The 25,348-nt window shown below is 40.8% G+C and overlaps 2 protein-coding genes across 4 annotated transcripts; one reads left to right on the plus strand and one right to left on the minus strand.

Moving 5' to 3' along the window:
* Positions 1 to 322: 322 nt before the first annotated feature.
* Positions 323 to 21,200, minus strand: LOC123996565 (torsin-1A-interacting protein 2-like). Its single transcript, XM_046300004.1, is given in 5 exon segments — positions 323 to 1,204; positions 1,206 to 1,765; positions 1,980 to 2,165; positions 3,204 to 3,749; positions 20,997 to 21,200. Coding segments are annotated over 5 exon segments (1,539 nt in total). The 5' UTR covers positions 21,013 to 21,200; the 3' UTR covers positions 323 to 973.
* Positions 20,293 to 25,182, plus strand: si:dkeyp-82a1.6 (torsin-1A-interacting protein 2). Of its 3 annotated transcripts, XM_046300002.1 has the most exons (9): positions 20,293 to 20,480; positions 20,925 to 21,023; positions 21,125 to 21,304; positions 21,777 to 21,938; positions 22,041 to 22,178; positions 22,254 to 22,376; positions 22,470 to 22,520; positions 22,650 to 23,481; positions 24,278 to 25,182. In XM_046300002.1, exons 1-8 carry the CDS (start codon positions 20,411 to 20,413, stop codon positions 23,450 to 23,452), a joined length of 1,626 nt encoding a protein of 541 aa, XP_046155958.1. In that variant the 5' UTR covers positions 20,293 to 20,410; the 3' UTR covers positions 23,453 to 23,481; positions 24,278 to 25,182. The 3 variants fall into 3 exon arrangements, with proteins under 3 accessions (XP_046155958.1, XP_046155957.1, XP_046155959.1); XM_046300001.1 differs by having other exon boundaries at positions 22,650 to 25,182; XM_046300003.1 differs by having other exon boundaries at positions 20,928 to 21,023; positions 22,650 to 25,182.
* Positions 25,183 to 25,348: the final 166 nt, after the last annotated feature.

The raw sequence follows: 25,348 nt of genomic DNA on the forward strand, positions 1-25,348 counted from the left end.
CACAATGAATACATAAAATGACGGCCATGTTGGAAATATTAGAACGAATAAGAGTGTCCATTTAAAAAAGGTTGAATCATGATAATGTCCGCCACATACATTTTGTGAGTAGTTTATCTTTAAAATAGTTTATGAAGCAACTTTCCTAGACAGAAGAGAATGAACCAAGCTACAGCCATGCGGATATGGTCTTTGGTGCCCCCTGGTGGTACGTCGCGAGGCAGACCAAAAACACTACTTTGCACCTGTCATTTAACCATTTCTCTAGTTCTGGAGAACGAGCCAACCCATGAAATATACACTCATTCTACGAACAACAGAATACACACATTCCCCATATTTTATTATTTCCATTTAAGGCACATTGTTCTCGCCAAAGTCCTTGACAGGTGAGGCAATCTGGGTAATCCTGACAAAGTAAACCCCTGATTACAACACACACACACACACACCTCTTCGATAGACACATATAGGATCATTAAAATATGAGAGGAAACAGACTCCTAATAATCACATCCTTCATTATTAACCCAATCTCATACATGCTGTACATACAATACACACCCTGCAGTGTCTTCCTGATCACTAATTACTACATTACTGCAATGTCTCTCTGGGTTCTCGTCTCCTTCTTGGCTCTGCCTTTTGTAGCAGACTTATAAAGTGGCAAGTGGTCAACCATTGCTATTCTATTCACGTCCCTGTGTGCTGTGACCATGTCCTTCTGTAGCTCAGTTGGTAGAGCATGGCGCTTGTAACGCCAGGGTAGTGGGTTCGATTCCCTGGACCACCCACACATATAGAATGTATGCACACATGACTGTAAGTCGCTTTGGATAAAAGCGTCTGCTAAATGGCATATATTATTATTATTATTATTAAAACATCACAACTGATGATGATGATAGAAGTTTCATATAGTTGATTGATTGGAGTAGTATTAGAAGGTTAGTTTGGGTGCCAGTCTTCCTGCTCAACTCCCTATGGAATTGTGACACAGCCCCCCCTGCTCTATTCTCTCCTCTGCTGCCACAGGCAGGACCAGGTGGGAGATGCGGCTCCACAGACCACTGAACTTGTCCAGGTCCATCAAGTCAAAGGCGGCCGGCTGGTCAGAGGAGAGGAACTTGTCCTGCAGGTGGTCATCCACCATCTCCTCCACGGCACTCAGTCCCAGGCTGGCCGGCAGCTCCTCCTCACCCCCCCAGCAGCACGGTGAAGATGAGCAAGGCCTCTTTGTAGGCTGCATTCTCGTGGTCACAGTAGCGGTAGAATATGATCGTGGAACCCGGGGGCAGCTCCTCAAAGCGATGGATGACTGCTACGGACCGGTTTCCCTCGAAGGCTTCCCCCAGCTGGGTGTCGATGTCCAGCTTGACCTGGTCGCTGTCCTGGCCAGCTCTGCTGGCCCCGTCGATGTGGAGGATGGACGAGGTGTTGAAGGCAGAGGAGAAGGCGGAGGCCAGATGCAGGGCAAGGCAGTGCAGCGTCTTCACCCCCCTGCGGCCTGCTGTCAGCATCAGGCTGACTGGCTCCGTGGGCCGGGCCGTCTGGAGGTGCCTCTCCAGGTGGATCCTGCTCCTCCTCCACAGCTCAGAGCGCTGCCCAGGGAAAGCCACCTCCACCTTCTTCAATGCTCTGTGGAAGGTCTCTGTTCGGTTGAACACTGTGTTCTCAGGGGAAGACTTAGGGATGAAGCTCACAGCCACAGCCACAGCCACCAGCAACACTACAAGCCCAGTGAGCATCGAATTTGTCACATAACCTGTAGAAAAAGCAGAAACAGGCTTGTTATTTGTGGTTCTGATTTCCATGGTTTAGAATTAGTCATGAGGGAGAATATATATATATTTTTTTTAAACACTATAGCCTATTTCCTTGAATTGCAAGTGCCACATCAAATCAGTCAGAGACTACCTAGTGTCTACTAACCAATGAAAACAGAAAGGAAGTGGCAGTCTTACGGGATGGATATTCACCTTCTTTAGTAGCCCTCTGGTCTGTGATGAGGAGTGGAATCTGGGGCTCTACAGATCCATCCTTATCTTCCTCTTCAGAGCCTCTCTCACTGCTCTCCACTTGGGCAGTGGTGTTGTTCTCCTCAGGATCACAGCCTGGCTGTTCCATCACTGCAGCAGAAGGCCCCGTCTCCTTTTTAACTAGAGCTACAGGAAACACAGAGGATGAACACAACAAGCAGTGCCTGGTGAAAGTACACTCACCTCTTGCACCTCTCTGATTCAGAGGGGTTGGGTTTAATGCAGAAGACACATTTCAGTTGAATACATTCAGATGACATTTACTTGTTGGCCTAAATTACAAACTAGATTGGGTCAAATCCAATACAACAGAGTAAAACCCTTTGCATGTTCAAGTATTGTGATGGCAGCATCATGTTATGGGTATGCTTGTCACCAGCAGGGACTAGGGAGTTTGTCAGGATCAGAAGAAATATGAAAGGAACAAAGCCCAGGTAAAACATTAAGAGAAAAACCCACATTAGTCTTCTGAAAACTAAAACTATCCCAGGTTTAGAATTAAACTAAATATATTGCCAAGGACACACCAGAATGGCTTTCCAGTAGGTTGAGTGTTCCAGTCTCAGTCCTGACTTAAAATTGCTTGAAAATCTGAGACAAGTTTCAATATTGCTGTCCATCAATGATTCCGAACCAATTGAACTGAGCTGGAGCAAATTTGACAAAAACTATGGATACACAGTGTAAAAAAACTATTAAGAACACCTGCTCTTTCCATGACAGACTGACCAGGTGAAGGCTTTGATCCCTCATTGATGTCACCTGTTAAATCCACTTCAATCACTGTATCAATACTAGGAAGATGTTCTTAATGTTTTGTGCATCACTGGTTTTGGACATGAGGCCATAGCCAATATGCACATCACATACACTTTGTCATGTAGGATATTTTTTAAATGTAGGCAACATTAAACCTGTATTTAAACATGATTCCAATGTTGGCCTCGCTGATCCAATTCTGATCCTAGAAATTCCTTGAGATTGTGAAGTGATTTTTTTATACATATCCATTTGGAAAACTGAAATGTATATTTTTTGGGTCCAACAATTTTAAAAACTTGTCCTGGAAAGAGGACAAGTGTTAATGTCAAGACCTGCAATAAGACAGAATCAGGGAATTAGATGGTGCCATTGTTTGGGGGAGAAACATTCCACTTTTCTCACCTTCGGTATGAAGATCCTCCAAGTTCTGGCTCCCCTGACCACTTGATGTATTTGGGGGTAAAGAGGAATCCTGGTTCTGGTTGCTCTGCTCTGCAGGAGTATCTATATCTGTGGTTCTCTGCTCTGCAGGAGTATCTATATCTGTGGTTCTCTGCTCTGCAGGAGTATATATATCTGTGGTTCTCTGCTCTGCAGGAGTATCTATATCTGTGGTTCTCTGCTCTGCAGGAGTATCTATATCTGTGGTTCTCTGCTCTGCAGGAGTATCTATATCTGTGGTTCTCTGCTCTGCAGGAGTATCTATATCTGTGGTTCTCTGCTCTGCAGGAGTATCTATATCTGTGGTTCTCTGCTCTGCAGGAGTATCTATATCTGTGGTTCTCTGCTCTGCAGGAGTATCTATATCTGCGGTTCTCTGCTCTGCCTGAGCATCTTTCTCTGTAGAGTGGCTCTCACTGCTCTCCACTTGGGCAGTGGTGTTGTTCTCCTCAGGATCACGGCCTGGCTGTTCCATCACTGCAGCAGAAGGCCCCGTCTCCTTTTTAACTAGAGTTACAGGAAACACAGAGGATGAACACAACTTGGCGGAGGCATCGTTGGCAGCCATTGCTGAAGTAAATCATTTTGAATAAGATTCTACCAACCTCCCACAACTCTTAGGGAAACATACAGTGTACAAAACATTACATCTAAAAAGGGATTTGATGTGCCCCTGGTGACTCGTTGGGCAGGTCGCACCACCCTCTGGAGAGCCCTGCGGTTGTGAAAGGTGCAGTTGTCGTACCAGGCAGTGATACAGCCCGACACATTGGTGCGGCCTGCCCAACCAGTCACCAGGGGCACACTGCCTGCACTCCAGAACAACTACAGCGCCCGGTGTCACAGCCAAGAAGATCAAGGACCCGAGCCACAGCCTGTTCATCGCACTACCATACAGAAGGCAAGGTAAGTACTGGTGCATCAATGCTGGGACAGAGAGACTGAAAAACAGCTTCTATCTCAAGGCCATCAGACTGTTAAATAGTCCGCCCAGTACCTTACCCTGAACTTTAGTCCCTGTCATTAGCCGGCTATCAACCGGTTACTCAAACCTGCACCTTAAACGCTGCTGTCTTATGTACAGACATGGAACACTGGTCAACTTTAATGTTTACATATTGTTATAGCCACTTCATATGTATATACTGCATTCTAGCTCATTCTACTTAACTTTTGCTGTCCATATACTATTCTATGTGTTTTTCCAGATTTACTACATATTCAATCCACATACTGTCTATAAACACCCCCCCACACACACACACACACACACACACACACACACACACACACACACACACACACACACACACACACACACACACACACACACACACACACACACACACACACACACACACACACACACACACACACACACACACACACACACACACACACACACACACACTGATCATTCTTAATTACATTCTTTGACTTTTTAGATTAATGTGTTTGTTGTGAATTGTTAGATATTAGTTGACCTTTGGAGCTAGAAACACAAGTATTTTGCTACACCCACAATAACATCTGCTAAATGTGTATGGGACCAATACAATTTGATTTTGGAAATCATGATCGATAAGAAACGGGTCAATTTAGAACTGAACAAAAATATATTTTTTAAACACAACATGCAACAATTTCTAAGATTTGACTGAGTTACAATTCATGTGAGGAAATCAGTCCATTTGAAATAAATTGGTTGTGGAAATCATTAGGGCCTAATCTGTGGATTTCAAATGACTGGGAATACAGATTCGCAACAGATGGTCACAGATACCTTTAAGAAAAAAGGTAAGGGTACCACGTGCCAGGTGGTAGCAGAGAGAACAGTCTATGACTTGGCTGGCTGGAGTCTGACCATTTGTAAGGCCTTCCTGTGACACTGCCTGGTATAGAGGTCCTGGATGGCAGGAAGTGCCTTGCGGTTGGATGCAGAGCAGTTGCTATACCAAACGGTGATGCAGCCAGTCAAGATGCTCTCAATGGTGCAACTGTAGCACTTTGAGGATCTGAGGGCCCACGTCAAATCTTTTCATCGTCCTTATGCTTGTTGTTAAGTTAGGTAATTGGCACCAGGCGTGTCCAGACAGCCTTTCCCTAGTTAAAGTTCACCCCATTCATAGAAACTAACTACCTTTAGTGCCTATGATGAAGGCATCTTCTTCCCGAGTTCTGTTAACAGCCCCAACGCTCGGTCTGAACGTTAACACGCATTGCTTGAGGTACAGTTTTGGAAACATAAGTAAGATGCACACACACACACACACACACACACACACACACACACACACACACACACACACACACACACACACACATCTTTCATATCAGCAATAAATATTTTTTCCTAAAACAAAGGTTAAATTACTACACCATATCTCCATGTTACAGCGTGTATACAGAAGACAGAGGCAACCACCTCCAACCAATCAGCTATCTAGAATGCTCCTGTGCTAATCAGCTATCTAGAATGCTCCTGTGCTAATCAGCTATCTAGAATGCTCCTGTGCTAATCAGCTATCTAGAATGCTCCTGTGCTAATCAGCTATCTAGAATGCTCCTGTGCTAATCAGCTATCTAGAATGCTCCTGTGCTAATCAGCTATCTAGAATGCTCCTGTGCTAATCAGCTATCTAGAATGCTCCTGTGCTAATCAGCTATCTAGAATGCTCCTGTGCTAATCAGCTATCTAGAATGCTCCTGTGTTAATCAGCTATCTAGAATGCTCCTGTGCTAATCAGCTATCTAGAATGCTCCTGTGCTAATCAGCTATCTAGAATGCTCCTGTGCTAATCAGCTATCTAGAATGCTCCTGTGCTAATCAGCTATCTAGAATGCTCCTGTGTTAATCAGCTATCTAGAATGCTCCTGTGCTAATCAGCTATCTAGAATGCTCCTGTGCTAATCAGCTATCTAGAATGCTCATGTGCTAATCAGCTATCTAGAATGCTCCTGTGTATAATGAAAAGATGCCAGAAACATGTCATAAAAAATGTCAGCTGCAACTGTGTTAAAGATTAGACTTGATTTGTTTAATTCATTTAAGCCTGTTAAAACAGTGTACAGTAAGTGTATAGCATTTAGCATTTATGAAATTATTTTGATGTGATGTAAAAGGCTTCATGTTTCTAGAACCGTATCACAATTGAGAATCGATTCAAGTTTAGATGGAGTCATATTATTTTGCCAGAGCTAATCTACCTCTGAAAATAACAATGTCCTTGGACCAAGGAGTAACGCAGCAGGCACGCCTATACTCTGATTTAAAGATATAATGTCACTTTTTGGACGACCCAATAAAATACACATAGAAGTGTGTTATAGATCTGTCAGTCATTGAACGCAAGTTTAGGGAGCGGTATATCTGTTCTATGCTTCCCCGTTCTTAGAGATTCTTCGGGATTTTGACAATAAAGCCCTTTATCTACTTCCTCATAAGATGAACCATGGATTCCGTTTGCTGTTTGAAGGTAGTTGTTAACTAGCTTCCTTCATACTGGATGCAGACACAAAAGTGGTAACCATAAATTAATCTGACATTAGGGAAGTAGATAAAGGCCTTAATGGCCAAAATCCCGAAGTGTCCCTTTAATTTTTGTTTTGCTCTTTTTCTTTGTTTTATACATCAGCTTCAAAAAGCTGAAAATACAATATTTTTGGATACATATTTCACAACGGTTTAGATGGTGCGATGATTCTGTACACTTAGTGCTTGTTTTGTCACATAAACTTAAATTAGGCAAACTGTTAGAATTTTAGCAAACAGAAAATGGCGGAACGATTTCTGTTTACCTGAAGTGATATTAAGTTAGTGTTGCTAGCTATTAGTATAAACACTGTTGTGGTTATTTAACATAATTGTTTGCATTTCTATAGTGTTATGAGTATACTTACCACTGTATCACCTTCCTCAGATAAATATCCGCTTTAAATGTGCCTCTTGGTCCAGAGGAGCAATAGGAAATGTCGCAGAATGACCGCTTATAGCCGGAACATAGATTCGTTAGCAATTTTTTTCCAACGAAATCTATGGAACGTGTCACTTATTTCCGGTGTTCTGTCGAAACGGCCCCTCCAAGAAAACGCTTCTGAGAACGATGTAGCTAGCTAGTCTAAATATTTCATTTGCGCTATACGGTATAATTTATAGTGGAACCATGGATCCTAAGATTTTACCAAACAACCCTACTCAACCAGCGAGGAGGTCGGGTCGACAAAACAATTGACGAATGTTTTGTCAAACAGGCAGCTAACATAATTCCATCTACACTGAGCAAAAATATAAACGCAACATGCAACAATTTCAAATATTTTATAGAGTTACAGTTCAAATGAGTAAATCAGACACTTGAAATAAATTCATTAGGGCCTATTCTATAGATTTCAAATGACTGGGAATATACAGATATGCATCTTTTGGTCACAGATTGATAGTAAAAAAATAAATAAGTAGGGATGTATATCAGAAAACCAGTCAGTATCTGGTGTGACCAACATTTGCCTCATGCAGCGCCACATCCGGTTGTTGATTGTGGCCTGTGGAATGTTGTCCCACTCCTCTTCAATGGATGTGCAAAGTTGCTGGATATTGGCGGGAACTGTAGCACACTGTTGTACACGATGATCCAGAGCATCCCAAACATGTTTAATGTGTGACTGTCTGGCGAGTATGCAAGGCATGGAAGAACTGGGACATTTTAAGCTTCCAGGAATTGTGTACAGATCCTTGCGAAATGGGGCTGTGCATTATCATGCTGAAACATGAGGATGTCGGTGGATGAATTGCACGACAATGCGCCTCAGGATCGTGTCACGGTATCTCTGTGCCATAAAATGCATTTGTGTTTGTTGTCCGTAGGTTATGCTTGCCCATACCATAACCCCACCATTCCCCGTGGAGCAGTCTGTTCACAACGTTGACATCAGAAAATCCACTCACCCACACGACACCATACACACTGTCTGCCATATTCCCAGTACAATTGAAACTGGGATTCATCAGTGAAAAGCACACTTGTCCAGCAGGCCAGGAAGGTGAGCATTTGCCCACTGAAGTCGGTTAAGATGCTGATCGGCAGTCAGGTCAAGACCCTGGTGAGGACGATGAGCACACAAATGAGCTTCCCTGAGACGGTTTTGTACAGAAATGAATTGGTTGTGAAAACCCAGAGTTTCATCATGTGTCCACACCCCCCCCCCACCAAAATAAATAATATATTTATTATTATTATATATATACAGTACCAGTCAAAACGTTTGGACACACCAACTCATTCAAGGGTTTTTCTTTATTTTTTTACTATTTTCTACATTGCAGACTAATAGTGAAGACATCATAACTATGAAATCACACATATGGAATCATGTAGTAACCAAAAAAGTGTAAAACAAATCAAAATATATTATTTGAGATTCTTCAAAGCAGCCACCCTTTGCCTTGACAGCTTTGCACACTCTTGGCATTCTCTCAACCAGCTTCATGAGTAATGCTTTTCCAACAGTCTTGAAGGAGTTCCCACATATGCTGAGCCTTTGGCTGCTTTTCATTCACTCTGCGGTCCAACTCATCCCAAACCATCCTTAGTTGGGTTGAGGTCGGATGATTGTGGAGGCTAGGTCATCTGACACAGCACTCCATCACTCTCCTTGGTCAAATAGCCCTTACACAGCCTGGAGGTGTGTTATGAGTCATTGTCCTGTTAAAAAACAAATGATAGTCCCACTAAGCGCAAACCAGATGGGATGGCATATTGCTGCAGAATTCTGTGGTAGCCATGCTGGTTAAGGGTGCCTTGAATTCTAAATAAATCACAGACAGTGTCACCAGCAAAGCACCATCACACCTTCTCCATGCTTCACAGTGAGAACCACACATGCAGAAATCATCCGTTCACCTACTCTGTGTCTCACAAAAACACGATGGTTGGAACCAAAAATCTCACATTTGGACTCATCAGACCATAGGACAGATTTCCACCGGTCTAATGTCCATTGCTCGTGTTTCTTGGCCCAAGCAAGTCTCTTCTTTTATTGGTGTCCTTTAGTAGTGGATTCTTTGCAGAAATTCAACCATGAAGGCCTGATTTACGCAGTCTCCTCTGAACAGTTGATGTTGAGATGCGTCTGTTACTTTAACTCTGAAGCATTTATTTGGGCTGCAATTTGAGGTGCAGTTAATTCTAATGAACTTATCCTCTGCAGCAGAGGTAACTCTGGGTCTTCTTTTCTTGTGGCGGTCCTCATGAGAGACAGTTTCATCATAGCTCTTGATGGTTTTTGCAACTGCACTTGAAGAAACTTTCAAAGTTCTTGAAATGTTCCGGATTGACTGACCATGTCTTAAAGTAATGATGGACTGTTGTTTCTCTTTGCTTATTTGAGCTGTTCTTGCCATAATATGTACTTTGTCTTTTACCAAATAGGGCTATCTTCTGTATACCACCCCTACCTTGTCACAACACAACTGATTGGCTGAAACGCATTAAGAAGGAAAGAAATTCCACAAATTGACTTTTAACAAGGCACACCTGTTAATTGAAATGCATTCCAGGTGACTACCTCATGAAGCTGGTTGAGAGAATGCCAAGAGTGTGCAAAGCTTTCATCAAAGCAAAGGGTGGCTACATGGAAGAATCTCAAATATAAAATATATTTTGATTTGTTTAACACTTTTTTGGTTACTATATGATTCCGTATGTGTTATTTCATAGTTTTGTTGTCTTCACTATTATTCTACAATGTAGAAAATAGTAAAAATAAAGAAAACACCTTGAATGAGTAGGTGGGTCCAACTTTTGACATGTACTGTATATATTTTTTGAGCTCAATCCAGCTTTAAACTTACTCATGAAAGTTGTAATAGTAGAATGCATTGGGTATTGCATCATCAGTTCTTCTTTCCTGTTAGTCATTGCATACCTTAGAGAGCTATTTATAACTTGCCTGAAATATCCAGATCAACTAGCCCATTTCAGCTTATGTTTATTTAGTTTTTTTAGCCCATAGATATTGTTGTAATTTTTTTCTCTCACTCAAATAGTACATGAATAGACATTACGCATGTATAGAACTGCAAGAAAATTTGCTTTAAAATTGCAACATTTTCTTTGCAGCCCATGACAAAATGTGTCAAATTGCAGGAAATAAGCTTTAAACATGCAAAATTCTCTCCACCAACAATAGGGGTGTGAACAGTTTGTGTCATGAATAGTGCTTGTGCCCATAGATGTAGCCATTGCTGGAATGAGGGCCCAAATTAAATTTTGCGATCCCCTGAGCTAACTGTTTCCGCTAACTTGTCTAGATACACACCCGCAATCAAAATTGGATATATCGTAAAAACTCATGAAATATAAAAAATATGCTATCTCTTCATTAGCAGTCATTAAAAGTATTCACATGGTCCTCATTAATTAGCTTAACCCGGCGCTAATATTACTCATTAATTAGCTTAACCCGGCGCTAACGTTACTCATTAATTAGCTTAACCCGCCGCTAATGTTACTCATTAATTAGCTTAACCCGGCGCTAATATTACTCATTAATTAGCTTAACCCGCCGCTAACATTACTCATTAATTAGCTTGTTGAAGCTACATACCTAGCTAAGAATTTAGTGTTTCAATTTAATTTGTTATGAGTTAGCTAGTAGCTAGCTAAGTTATATGGTTAACCAGTCAAAAATGTGGAAGTTGGCAGTCAGATGTAGAGATATAAATATATATATATATTTGTGAGAAGGATATATACATATATATAGATAGAGAGATATATACTGTATATAGAGATATAAATATATATATATATATATATATATATATTTGTGAGAAGGATATATACATATATATAGATAGAGAGATATATACTGTATATAGAGATATAAATATATATATATATTTGTGAGAAGGATATATACATATATATAGATAGAGAGATATATACTGTATATAGAGATATAAATATATATATATATATATATATTTGTGAGAAGGATATATATATAGATAGAGAGATATATACTGTATATAGAGATATAAATATATATATTTGTGAGAAGGATATATACATATATATAGATAGAGAGATATATACTGTATATAGAGATATAAATATATATATATATATACATTTGTGAGAAGGATATATACATATATATAGATAGAGATATATACTGTATATAGAGATATATGTATCCATCTTGGATGTAATGTTTCGCTTGCGTTATTGTCATTCACTAAACTCCTTTTCTCACCTTCGCCAGCAGTTACTGTAAAGTTGACACCCACAGATCCGCTGAAGAGGAGGAGGGAAGAGAACAAGATCCCATCCTCACCTGTCGATGGCCAAAGCAGAGTTACAAAGAAAAAGCCATATCTCAGACTGTCCAATAAAAATAAAAGATTAAGATGGGCAAAAGAACACAGACACTGGACAGAGGAACTCTGCCTAGAAGGTCAGCATCCCGGAGTCGCCTCTTCACTGTTGACGTTGAGACTGGTGTTTTGCGGGTACTACTTAATGAAGCTGCCAGTTGAGGATTTGTGAGGCGTCCGTTTCTCAAACTAGACACTAATGTACTTGTCCTCTTGCTCAGTTGTGTACCGGGGCCTCATTCCTCTTTCTATACTGGTCAGGGCCAGTTTGCACTGTTCTGTGAAAGGAATAGTACACAGGGTGGTTCGAGATCTTCAGTATCTTGGCAATTTCTCACATGGAATAGCCTTCATTTCTCAGAACAATAATAGACTGACAAGTTTCAGAAGAAAATCATTTGTTTCTGGCCATTTTGAGACTGTAATCGAACTCACAAATGCTGATGCTCCAGATACAATGCAAATTAATTCATTGAAAATCATACAATGTGATTTTCTGGATTTTTGTTTTAGATTCCGTCTCTCACAGTTGAAGTGTACCTATGATAAAAATGACAGACCTCTACATGCTTTGTAAGTAATTGTTAGTTAGATTACTTGTTGGTTATTACTGCATTGTCGGAATTACTGCATTGTCGGAACGAGAAGCACAAGCATTTCGCTACACTCGCGTTAACATCTGCTAACCATGTGTATGTGACAAATAAAATTAGATTTGAAGTAGGAAAACCTGCAAAATAGGCAGTGTATCAAATACTTGTTCTCCCCACTGCACATATTTATTACAAAAATAAATATCTGTCCTTCACTGAGAGAAGGGGTCAGAGATTATATTAGTTGTTGAACCATAGACCGTATTGAAAACAGGAAACAAGCGTTTCCCAGAAATGACTTTAGTCTGGAATGTTCTTTGTTAAGAACTTCCTCCTTAACCTCTGTGTAGTGTGTTGATTAACTACCCAGGAGACTTTCTATCTTATAGTCACACCCTGATATAACCCCCCCCCCCCAGATATGGAATGACAAACCCCTGTCTCTTCCTTCCTTGTCTTGATATGCTTGATAGAGGGGATCTCCAGCTTTTCTTCTCAGTGAGGCTGTTTCCCTGTTGATTAGGTTGTGGAAGTAATGTCATGATAGACTCATATATTAAATCTACTCATTTACCTCAGATCTCAAAAGAGTGTTTTAGTTGCTTTGTCTGACCATGAAACAAGCCAAACAGATAATTTTGCATTACTCCTTTTCCTTTTAATTAAAATTAGGACCCACAAAAAAAATGTACATTATTTGCATATTTTTATACTTAGAATATGAAAAATGCTAATCTGTGACATCTGAAAGGTTATCATTTGTAGACAAAAGTTTTAACTATTATTTAGTTTTTACTAAATTGCCAAAAAGTTGAACAAAATCACAGCCATTGTTATTCTGTTTGTTATATCTGTCAATCCCTGTCAATTGTAATGTTTTGTCTTTGGATTAAAGTATCAACAGTAGAATTCTCTCAATGTTCAGCACAAGCAGACAACTGATTGTGTGTATGTTTGGGACAGTGGAGTTTCCTTAGAGGAGAAAGGGGAGGAACATCCTCCTCACTGAATTGCATACATTTATTGCCACCGAGGCCCACTGGTGTAACTGCTAAACTGCTTTCTGACTGTATACTGTGCTGTGTGATTGGTAGCGGATTTACTAACGCGTTAGTTCTAGTAGCTATGTTGACTATGATGTAACAACGATATAGGCTGTGTGTAGCAGTTATAGCAGTCACGTTATGAGGGTTTGGCTTGGAAAGTGTTTTTTTTTTGCCTGGTCACAGACGGCTGATGTGTTGTGCACTGAAGTCCACAAGCGAAGGGAAAGGTGATAGGTGGAGAGCGCTTAGAAAGTTGTGAGAAGGAATTATAAATACAACGAGCAAAGTGATCGTGCTGTTTTGAAAAGTGAACTGTGTATTCATTTCGCTGATTCTGTTGAAAAACTTTTCTTCAACGGAAGCAAACGGAACGGGATAAAATACATTCTATTAATCACTAAAGTAAATATTAGGCTACTTATTCATATAGCATCAAACTCAATGAAAGACCTACATCTACATGGTTTTGAGTAAAGCCAATTTGACAAGAGGAGCTCTAGAAAGATGCCTGAGTTTCCGAGTTGGAAGACCGTTCACAACAATTTTCCCCAGTCGGTTCAGATCTATATTGAACAAAAATATAAACGCAACATGTAAAGTATTTGTCTCATGAAAATAAAGATCCCCGAAATGTTCCATAATTTTTTAAAGGCACATATCAATACATACACACAATACATACATACATACATACATACATACATACATACATACATACATACATACATACATACATACATACATACATACATACATACATACATACATACATACATACATACATACATACATACATACATACATACATACATACATACATACATACATACATACATACATACATACATACACACATATACATACATACATACATACATACATACATACATACATACATACATACATACATACATACATACATACATACATACATACATACATACATACATACATACATACATACATACATACATACATACATACATACAATCTATGTCAAATAGGGGAGAGACGTTTTTTGAAACCAGATTTGCTGTTTATTTGATCAATACGAGATGGAACAGAGTTCCATTCAACAATGGCTCCATATAATACTGTACGCTTCCTTTAATTTGTTCTGGATTTGGGGACTGCGAAAAGACCCCTGGTGCATGTCTGGTGGGGTAAGTGTGTGTGTCAGAGCTGTGTGTATGTTGACTATGCAAATCATTTGGGATTTTCAACACATGAATGTTTCTTATAAACATCAGAAGTGATATATTATGCAGTCAGTCTCTCCTCAACTCATAGCCAAGAGAGACTGGCATGAATAGTATTTATATCAGCCCTCTGATTACAATGAAGAGCAAGACATTCTGCTCTGTTCTTGGTCAGCTGGAGTACACATTGTTGGATTCCTTAACAGAGAAAATAAATCTATATTTTAAGAACGGAGCATTTTCTACATTCAAACTGAACCCCTGCAACTGGACACTGACATTTTGAGAGTCCGGTCTCCCCAAATTGAGGACGAAGACCTCATCGCTAAGGTTGGTCGAAAATTTGATGTGCTACACCAAGCAGTACATATCCTGTAACTCCCAGTAATATATGCCACACATAATTGGTTAAATCACATTATCTGATGTACCAACCTGTAGCTAATAGAACTGGTGGTCATGATGAAATTGCCATTCACAAAGAAACATACAGTAAGACAACACAGTATGATCAGTGTAGTAAAGTTCAGGGAATACTTGTAAAGCTGTGGAAGGAGTGTTATCATGATCTAACTGCCATTCCCGAGTCATCTGCTTGAAATCTAGCATAATGTCTAATCCCGAGAGAAAGAGAGAGAGAGAGAGATAGATACAGAGAGAGAGAGAGAGAGAGAGATACAGAGAGAGAGAGAGAGAGAGAGAGAGAGAGAGAGAGAGAGAGAGAGAGAGAGAGAGAGAGAGAGAGAGAGAGAGAGAGAGAGAGAGATACAGAGAGAGAGATACAGAGAGAGAGAGAGATACAATTCACGGGATACAATTCCGCTACAATGACACACGCAGGCAAAGGAATTCTGTTTCTGTATCTAGACTCAACTAGAAATCAAGGATGAAGCCAGGCACCACACTGTATTGTCTGTTAGACAAAAAGAAGATTATAATTTATACTCTATTGTACTTTGTGAACGACAGTTGAACTGTGCCAGCATAACATCAACATTATAGTAGACTAGACGAACATGTATACATGTGCACAGGCACAGAGATTACATTTACAACGATATTTAGCCTAATAGAAAGAAATGTGGCATAACCCTCAAGCTTTGCACAGTGACCAGACTGTACAAATGTACCTATGTAGGTAGGCAGACAGTATCTACCTACAGCCATGTCTATTAAGCATGCTTAGGCAAATATTTGTGTCATAAAACCAGCTTCAGTTTCAGAGATTTACAATACTAAATTGTTGTATTATTGTTTCTTATCACTGGTTGCTAGTAAACGTAGCTAGCTAGCTAGCTTGATATACGTGTGATTTACATCTGTTTGGAGTCCTATCTTGCGTCATGTCTATAATTTTGTGAGACTGAAATGCATCCACGATCATAATCATCACCAACGTCAACCCTCGTCAGTTATGTTACATAGTTAGCTCGTGAAAAATAATTTACAGTTGCTGATCTTACACGTTTGCTAACAAGTGACAAATGTGAGGCGTGGCGCATAACAAGTTAGCAGGCGCCAGGCTAACTAGCTAGCCATCTAGTTTGCTGGGAAACATAGCATTTGGTGGCTGGTTGTAACATTGTAACTCTCTGTTTAATAGCCATATCTACTAAAAAGAGAAGAGGTTTTACAATCGAGATACTAAAGATTTTTAGTCATAGATATGGATACCGGTAGCTGTTTAGCTAACTTAGCTAGCTACCTAGCTAGCTACGTAGCTAAGTTAGCAAACAGAAAAATCATTTGATTTCTCCCCGCTGTAACACAGTAGTATGTTAGCAATACACAATATGGGTTTCAGTAGATAAACTAAAGTTAGCTAATTAGCTAGGCAGGTAGGTGGCTTGCAGGAAAAATAACTTACTTAGCTAGGCACCATATTTGTCATCTGCCCTCTACAGCATTGACTGTAGCTGAGCTTCTAACATTAGCTAAATCCAACTCAAATTGTTTCAAATTCTCTTTGCTATATTCCGTTGGAAAGTCACCAAGTAGCTAATAGAACATTAAAAAAAAGTGCCCCATAGTCAAATGTGTGTTGATGAGAGGCGTCACTTGAAGCCATTGCGTCCGGTCAGTTCTTTCAGTTTTGCCCAAAGGATTGTGTTAGTGTTCACCTCCTTTTTTTAAAAGAAAGCCTGACTTGGGAGAGGGACGGGGCCAGAGCACAAAGCACCGCCCACCTCAAGTTGTAGTCTTTCAGAGACTGGACAAAATGTGTCTGCTTGTAATATTTAGCAATGAATCCGCTGATAGAAACATCGCTGAAAGACATCCAAAGGCTCTATCGAACAAAGGAAAACCACATCAATACACCGGAAGCCGTCATAGGGTGTATAATTCAGCGAGCCAAGCCCAGACCTGCCTTCCTCCTGGGCCATTATGTGTGAAACACCATCTCACTGTCCTAGAAAAGCCTCGGACATGATGAAAACAGGCCCATATTCCCCCAGGGTGAAATTCCCCTTAAGGATGCCAGGATATGAGAATGACAAAAGAAAGCATAATTAATTAGAACAAAGAAACGTACAAAAGTCTCCACAGCCCCAGAACAAGCAGTTAACCAACCAACCATCTGAGGTCAAATACCCAGCTATATACTATACATACATGGAGCCCTACCCAACTATATCCTATACATACATGGAGCCCTACCCAGCTATATACTATACATACATGGAGCCCTACCCAGCTATATACTATACATACATGGAGCCCTACCCAGCTATATACTATACATACATGGAGCCCTACCCAGCTATATACTATCTGGTGAACTGGAGTGGAGTGTTTCAAATCCAAATCAAATCAAATCTGGTGAACTGGAGTGGAGTGTTTCAAATCCAAATCAAATCAAATCAAATCTGGTGAACTGGAGTGGAGTGTTTGAGTGGATCTTGTGCTCCACCAGTGTAGTGTAAGCTGTCTTTTCTGAAAACAGTTCAGTACAGTTCTCTCTTTCCTTTGACCTTTATTTAACTAGGCAAGTTAGTTAAGAACAAATTCTTACTTTCAACGACAGCCTAGGAACAGTGGGTTAACTGCCTTGTTCAGGGGCAGAACGACAGATTTTTACATTGTCAGCTCAGGAGATTTTGATCTTGCAACCTTCAGGTTACTAGTCCAAAGCTCTAAGCACTGGGCTACCTGCAGCCCCAGTTGGAGATGGCCTCCAACTCCTTCTGCTATGGAGACAAATTAGACAAGTCCAGATCTTCAACTGTTTGATTAGACTTTGAAGTGAAGAGCTGTTCAATTTCGTCTTCGTCTTCCTTCACTGCCCCCGACAAACAGTTGCTGACTGACAGGAACATCTCTTTACCTCCATTCTTTCAGTGGATTGACATGGAAGGTCTGTTTTTGTCTTTCTGCGCGCCGGCATTTAAATTTTACAGGTGGAAGGACGGACCCATATTGCAAAGGACTTTAAAGGGCAACTGCCATTGGGCTAACTGATTGATTTCTAAGGTAGGTAAGAGCAGCACAACCTGTTGTCCTGGCTCAAAGACCCTTTCTTTATCTTTCTTGTCAAACCAACCTTTTTGTCTCCATGTTTCCATGGCTGTCTTTTCTCTCCATTTGCAGTACGTAGTTGAGGAATGCATTCTGGCTCTGGGATCTTTGGCTTGTCCCAGGTGTTTATGAGGACATTCGGGGCTCCTCTGACCTGTCTTTCATACAGGAGTTCAAAAGGTGAGTATCCTGTGGATGCTTGGGGAACCTCTCTGTATGAAAACAACAGGTAAGACAGCCAATGGTCCCAGTCCTTTCCATTTTCTGTCACAAACTTTCCCAACGTGGATTTCAACGTCTGGTTGTACCTCTCCACAAGACCATCTGTCTGTGAGTGGTAGGGAGTGGTCCTAATACATCTGTTACCTAATAGATACCTTAGATAAGAAGGTTGTACCTAGATCTGTCACAATTGCTTGGGGTACACCATCTCAATTTTTACAGAAGACGGTCGGAAGACAAAGGCAACCACCTGTGCTAATTAGCTATCTAGCATGCTCCGAACACCTGTGTGTAATGGAAGAAGGTCGCCTGAAACGTATTTTCACTGAAAAATACTGGCGGCGGCAACTGTGATAAAGATTAGATTTGATTCATTTAATTAGTTTAAGCCTGTTAAAACTGTGTACAGTAAGTGAAATATTTAGCATTTGTGAAATAATTTTGATGTGATATTAAAGTAAAGGGCTTTATGTTTCTAGAACCGTATCACAATTGAAAATGGATTCACATTTAGATGGAGTATTTGGCTGTATTTTACCAGAGCCAGTCTACCTCTGAATATAACACAAGGTCCTTGAACGAAGGAGTAACGCGGTAGGCTCCCCTACACTCTGGCTTAAATCTTTAATATGTCACTTCTTGGGTGACCCGACCACATTCACATAGAAATGTGAGTTATAGATCTGTCACAAATTGAAAGCAAGTCTAAAAAGCTCTAGATCTGTTAAATTACATTTTTAAGTGTTTTATTGAACCTTTATTTAACGAGGCAAGTCAGTTAAGAACAAATTCTTATTTACAATGACGGCCAAACCTTCCCCTAACCCGAACGATGCTGTGCCAATTGTGCGCCGCCCTGTGAGACTCCCGATCACGGCCGGTTGTGATACAGCCCGGGATCAAACCAGGGTCTGTAGTGATGCCTTTATCACTGAGATGCAGTGCCTTAGACCGCTGAGCCACTCAATGTGAGCTATTGCTATGCTTCCTGTTCTTTTTAAATTTATTTTATTTAACCTTTATTTAACCAGGCAAGTCAGTTAAGAACAAATTATTATTTTCAATGACGGCCTGGGAACAGTGGGTTAACTGCCTGTTCAGGGGCAGAACGACAGATTTGTACCTTGTCAGTTCAGGGGTTTGAACTTGCAACCTTCTGGTTACTAGTCCAACGCTCTAACCACTAGGCTACCCTGCCGCATCCCCCATCTTAAAGGGATGCTTCCAGGATTTTGTCAATGAAGCCCTTTATCGACTTCCCCCAGAGTCAATTGAACCCGTGGATTCCATTTTAAATGTATTTTTCTTGGAGTTTGAAGGAGATTGCTAACTAGCGTTAGCACAATTGCTGACTAGTTTCCTTCATACTGGATGCAGAGACATACAAATGGTATCCATGAGTTCATCTGACTCTTGAGAAGTCGATAAAGGACTTAATTGCCAAAATCCCAAAGTAGCCCATACAATTTTGGGTTTTGTACAAAGCTTCAAACAACTGTAGATACAATTTTTGGCTTATTGAAAATATATTTAACACCAGTTTACATAGTACCGTGGCTCCCAAACTGTGCCACCCCCCAAAAATGGAAATCAGTCTGGTTTTAAATGTTTTCTTGAAAGTTGTAATAGTAGAATGCACAAGGTGCAATTCCGAAATCGGGTAGTGCATCATCAGTTCCTCTTGTGATGTTTAGTCATTGTATAGTTCTGGAAGTGGGGCCTGAGTGAAAAACTGTGGGAACCCCTGACATAGTACAATAATTCTCTACTACAGTCTGAGTGCTTATTTTGTCACATAAACTCAGACCCCCCTATTAGAATTTGAAGTGTTATGTAAAAGTACATCCTTGGGCTAGCAAGCTAACGTTATTCATATAAACCCTGTAGTGGTAATTTACCAGCATTATTTGCATTTATATAGTGTTATGAACATACCCACTGTATCGTATTTTTCAGATAAATACCAGCTTTGAATTTGCCCCTTGTTGCAGAGGAGCAATAAGAAATGTGACAGACGTGGAGTGGCAGAATGACCGCTTACATCCGGAACATAGATTCGCCAGCTATGTGTTTCCAACGAATTCTGTTGAACGTACAACTTATTTCCTGTTTTGTAAAAAAAAAAAAACGACCCATCCGAGGAAATGCGTTTGAGAAGTTGCGCTATAGAGTGAATATTTAATTTGCGCTATAAGGTATAATTTTGAGTGGAACCATGGATCCTGAGATTTTACGAAACAACTCGGCTCAACCAGCGAGGAGGTCGACAAGGCAATCGATGAAAGGTTTGTCAGCCAGGCTGCTACCCTAATCCTATCTACATAACCGAGCTAGCTAGCCAGTCTTCCGTTTCCTCTAGCTGTTTCCGCAAACTAGATAACACACCCACAAAGTAAAAATCGGTTATATCGTAAAAATGCATGAAAACAAACATTTGCTAGTTAACACGATGTTTTGACATGTTAGTTAGCTAGTTAACTTAGCTATCTCTTTATTAGCAGTCATTAAAATAATGAACATGGTCCTCATTAAATAGCCTAACCGGAGCTAACGTTACTCATTCATTACAAACTTAGCCTTTACAATTTAATTAGTTATGAGTTAACTAGCTAAGTTAATGGTTAACCAGTCAATCATTTGGAAGTCAGCAGTCCGATATATCCAGCTTGGATACAACTTTTAGCTGACGTTATTGTCACTCACTAAACTCCTTTTCTCGCCCTTGCCAGCAGTTACTTTAGAGTTGGCACCCAGAGGTCCGCTGAAGAGGAAGAGGGAAGAGAACAAGATCCCATCCTCACCTGTCAATGGCTCCATGGAGGACGATGGTAAAAGTCAATAGGCTACTAGTCGTAAAGGCTTGCGGAGGTTTAACAGATGATTGAGATTGTAGTACTTCTTTATCTACTGCTTTCCTTTCCCAACTCAGAGTCCCCTGGCAAGAAGAATAAGTCAGAGATTGGAGTGGCAGGGGATGGCAGTTGTGATGAGGATGAGATGGATGTCCAGGAGACCACTGGGGATGAAGATCTGGACTCGGAGCAGAACGAGGAACAGGAGATGAGTGCCGAGGAAGACTCCTCCCATCACAATGTCACACAGCATAAACGTGAGTTTAGGAGGACCACATTACCGTTCACCCCAACCCGACCAAATTCACAAATAGGAAACAACTGATTCTTGATGCTATTTTTCCATAGCCCACTTAAAGGTGCGGTATGCAAATATTTTTCCGCCATTTCCTGGTTGAAAAAAACTAGTTTGCCTAATTTCAGTTTGTGACGAAAAAAGCAGTTATAGTGTAGAGAATCATTGTATAATCTAAACTGCTATGAAATATAATTTCAATAACCACAAATATTGTATATTCAGCTGTTTGAAGCTGGTGTACAAACCCCAAAGTAAAAGACACACACACAAAAAAGTAATAACGGGAAGCATAGAAATGCTTTCATTGGGGAAGATCTATAACTCACATTTCTATGTGTTTTTGTTGGTATGCCCAAAAGGTGACATATTGCAGTTTTAATGGTGCATTCTATGCTTGATGGTTGTCCTGTGGCTTACCCATCCTGTAACAGGTCCCTTTGATGCAACTTCGATGGGGCACATGAATGTGAACGTACCGAAGACGGTCGGTGTTGGCTCCCAAGAGATTGTGGATCCCAGGTTGTACCTACTGAGTCGCAGTTCCATTCATACAACCGAGGAGCTGAAAACAGATCTGTTTAAAACCAAGAGAAGTAGGACCTAATTTTAACCCGTAATCTTAATGATCTCTAAAGATCTGAGAATATCAAACTGAGATTTTTCTCTAAAGGGCTTTTCATGTGTTTTGTTTTCAGTGGAAATGTCAAGAAGAGCTGCGTCTGGTACCAAGCCTGCAACCCAACTCAGACCCCTGGAAAACCGACCAGAGGTTTACAAGACGAGCAGCATGGCAGAGTACAAGGAGAATATGGAGAGGAAAGACAAAAGAACTGGTAAGATGACAGAGCTAATGTAGTTTTCCTAGTCAATCTAAAGTGTTATGTATTTTAACATTGTCCTCTGTGTAGGATTGCCCAGCGCTAACCATTATAGCATGAGAGGTTACCCCACGTCTGAAGAGTCCTACACATCGAGCTGTCGGGTGAACAATATTCCTACTCGAAAACAAACTACCAAACTCAGAAAACAAGGTACCGTTATGTATAGTGGTGCAGTTTTATTGAGGAAGTAGTGTTTGAGATTATTTCAGTATTATTTCAATATGAATATTTTTCTATTTTAAGATATTAAGAAATCAGCTGTTATCAAGGCAATTCCTGGGAAAGCTTTTGGGGGTAAGTTAAAAAATGTATATATTGTTAAAAATCTCTCCTTGAATTGTCCTAAAGTAGGAGGCATTTTAATATTATTTATATTTGCATTTGTTTCTGGAATTAAACATGGTCATCTTCTCATCCCTGCAGGGTACATGTGGAAACTATTTCAGGCTCTGGTGCTGCTTGTCTCTGGTGTTCTGGGTGTCCTGGCCTACCAGCACTTCTCACTGCCCTTCAGGCCTTCAGGGGGTGGAGATCATCCAGCCTGGCCTGTGAGAGAGGGGAAGTTTGTTTCTCAGTTATCTGCTCTGGAGTCCCTGTTCCCCGGGCAGCGCTCTGAGCTGTGGAGGAGGAGCAGGATCCACCTGGAGAGGCACCTCCAGACGGCCCGGCCCACGGAGCCAGTCAGCCTGATGCTGACAGCAGGCCGCAGGGGGGAGAAGACGCTGCACTGCCTTGCCCTGCATCTGGCCTCCGCCTTCTCCTCTGCCTTCAACACCTCGTCCATCCTCCACATCGACGGGGCCAGCAAAGCTGGCCAGGACAGCGACCAGGTCAAGCTGGACATCGACACCCAGCTGGGGGAAGCCTTCGAGGGGGACCAGCCCGTAGCCGTCATCCACCGCTTTGAGGAGCTGCCCCCGGGTTCCACGATCATATTCTACCGCTACTGTGACCACGAGAATGCAGCCTACAAAGAGGTGTTCCTGCTCTTCACTGTGCTGCTGCCTGAGGAGGAGTTAGGGAAGGAGCTCAGTCTGAATGAGGTGGAGGAGAGGGTCCAGGATTATATTACGGACACCTTTGTGGAAAGTAACAGCTCAGACAAGCCTGGTTCCTATAATCGGATGGACCTGGACAAGCTGAGTGGACTATGGAGCCGTATCTCCCACCTGGTCCTGCCTGTGGCAGTAGAGGAGAGCATAGAGCAGGGGGGATGCATGGACTGAACTGGCAGCTACAGGAGACGTCTGGCTAGGTAAGAGCAGGCTCGCTGGGCTGGGCTCCTCTCCGTCTTTATGGAGCTCTGGAGAAGCTGTGGCTCTGAAGCTGAGGGGTGATGGTATGAAGACACACCCAGGTGCTCTGTGGGGTTTTTAAGACTTCACAGTTGAACTCTAGGTCCTAGAGGTGATATCTTCCAGAGGTCATATGCTCTGTATAGAGATTTCTATGCTGACAGATCCAAACCAACATTTAATATTCAGCCCAACTGCACTGTTTAGTTTTAACTGAGATGTCCTCTCTTACTGGTCCTCTGTCATATTTCTGATCATTTCACAACTGCCAGCTGCTGTAATTACAGAGTGACGGTCTGGATTGAGGACAACAGGAAGTAATTACAGAGTGACAGTCTGGGTTGAGGACAACAGTTTGTTGTGGGTGGGTTTTATTTCAGACCCAACGTTTGCTTTATAGGGAAGATGTACAGCATTGGTTTTATAATGTGATGTCTATTTCACGTCTATTTCACGTTTTTCTTGTTTTCTCTTTTCTTTTTGGAAAATGAAATGAAATCGTTACCTTGAAAAAAAGAAATTCCTTATGCTATTCAATTTAAAGTGTTTGTTGCTGCATGAAATTTAATCTGAGTCTAAATTCCAGGATTTCACCACTGATCCATGCATTGGTAAAATGACAAATGAGTTGCTTTTCTGCTGCTCAACATATATACATTTATACATATTTTAAAAATATTATTTAAATCCCTCCATTCCCTGCATATTTGGCTGAAATGTCTTGCACTAATTCTCTGGTTTTACATTTTCAACCAGCTCACCTCGAGGAATGGCAGACATGAAGATGGAAATAATCGTAATTTGGGATGCTGCGTTAGGTTTGTCTCTCTCGATCTCTCTCTCTGTGTGTGTGTGTGTGTGTGTGTGTGTGTGTGTGTGTGTGTGTGTGTGTGTGTGTGTGTGTGTGTGTGTGTGTGTGTGTGTGTGTGTGTGTGTGTGTGTGTGTGTGTGTGTGTGTGTGTGTGTGTGTGTGTGTGTGTGTGTGTGTGTGTGTGTGTGTGTGTGTGTGTGTGTTATAGTGTAGTATTTGCTTAATGAATAATATTATTAGATGACTATATTGGAAATATTTTGAAATAATTGTTAAGTGGACTATTTTTATAGGACGAGTTGGACGGGGGGGGGGTTACAGAGAAGAGATGTTGAATATGATATTTTTCACACGGAAATTCCAATTCTGTGAGGAGAGGGATCGCTGTAATTTATCAGATTCTTACTGTTATGATGTTTGTTTTTTTTTTTTTTTTTTCAAAATGCTTGTGTGTCTTAATGAAGTAAACTATTCTAGATTATTCCAGAATAAGTGTTGGCATAATTTAGCAGTATAATCTGAATTGATTGAAACAGTCAATCAGAAAATGTATATTACATAACTGGTATTGCCAGTCAGACATTGTGCCTTTATAGAATATTTTAATTGGTGCGATTTAGATTATATTTGATATGTTGTACCAAATTACTCGGTGGTGAAGATGAATATTTGAACCAAGTAATTGAACAACCTGTCCCAGAACCAACTATTTTCTTTCCACTGAGAAATATTTTCTAGTTTATGCTCTGTTGTTGTAACTAAGATATTTTCTATTGCTTTCACCTGAATAAGTATGTTCTCTTTGATTTGTTTTGGTTTTCCTATAATAATAAAATATTTTTTAATAGTTGCTTATTTGACTTTATTTATCTGATGGGATATGTTTTTCTTAGCTTGAGGAACAAAGTTCTAGTGTCATGATACGATTATTCACATGGGGCGGCAGGGTAGCCTAGTGGTTAGAGTGTAGAGGTGGCAGGGTAGCCTAGTGGTTAGAGTGTAGAGGAGGCAGGGTA

Source organism: Oncorhynchus gorbuscha, linkage group LG15, assembly GCF_021184085.1.
Source record: "Oncorhynchus gorbuscha isolate QuinsamMale2020 ecotype Even-year linkage group LG15, OgorEven_v1.0, whole genome shotgun sequence".
Classification (NCBI taxonomy): Eukaryota; Metazoa; Chordata; class Actinopteri; order Salmoniformes; family Salmonidae; genus Oncorhynchus; species Oncorhynchus gorbuscha.

Excerpts from the sequence above, each read along its gene's own strand:
- si:dkeyp-82a1.6 (XM_046300001.1), top strand. The coding sequence starts at position 20,411 with ATGGATCCTGAGATTTTACGAAACAACTCGGCTCAACCAGCGAGGAGG. Across the intron at positions 21,305-21,776 it reads CAATGTCACACAGCATAAAC|GTCCCTTTGATGCAACTTCG; the intron begins GTGAGTTTAGGA and ends ATCCTGTAACAG. Across the intron at positions 22,521-22,649 it reads TCCTGGGAAAGCTTTTGGGG|GGTACATGTGGAAACTATTT; the intron begins GTAAGTTAAAAA and ends TCATCCCTGCAG.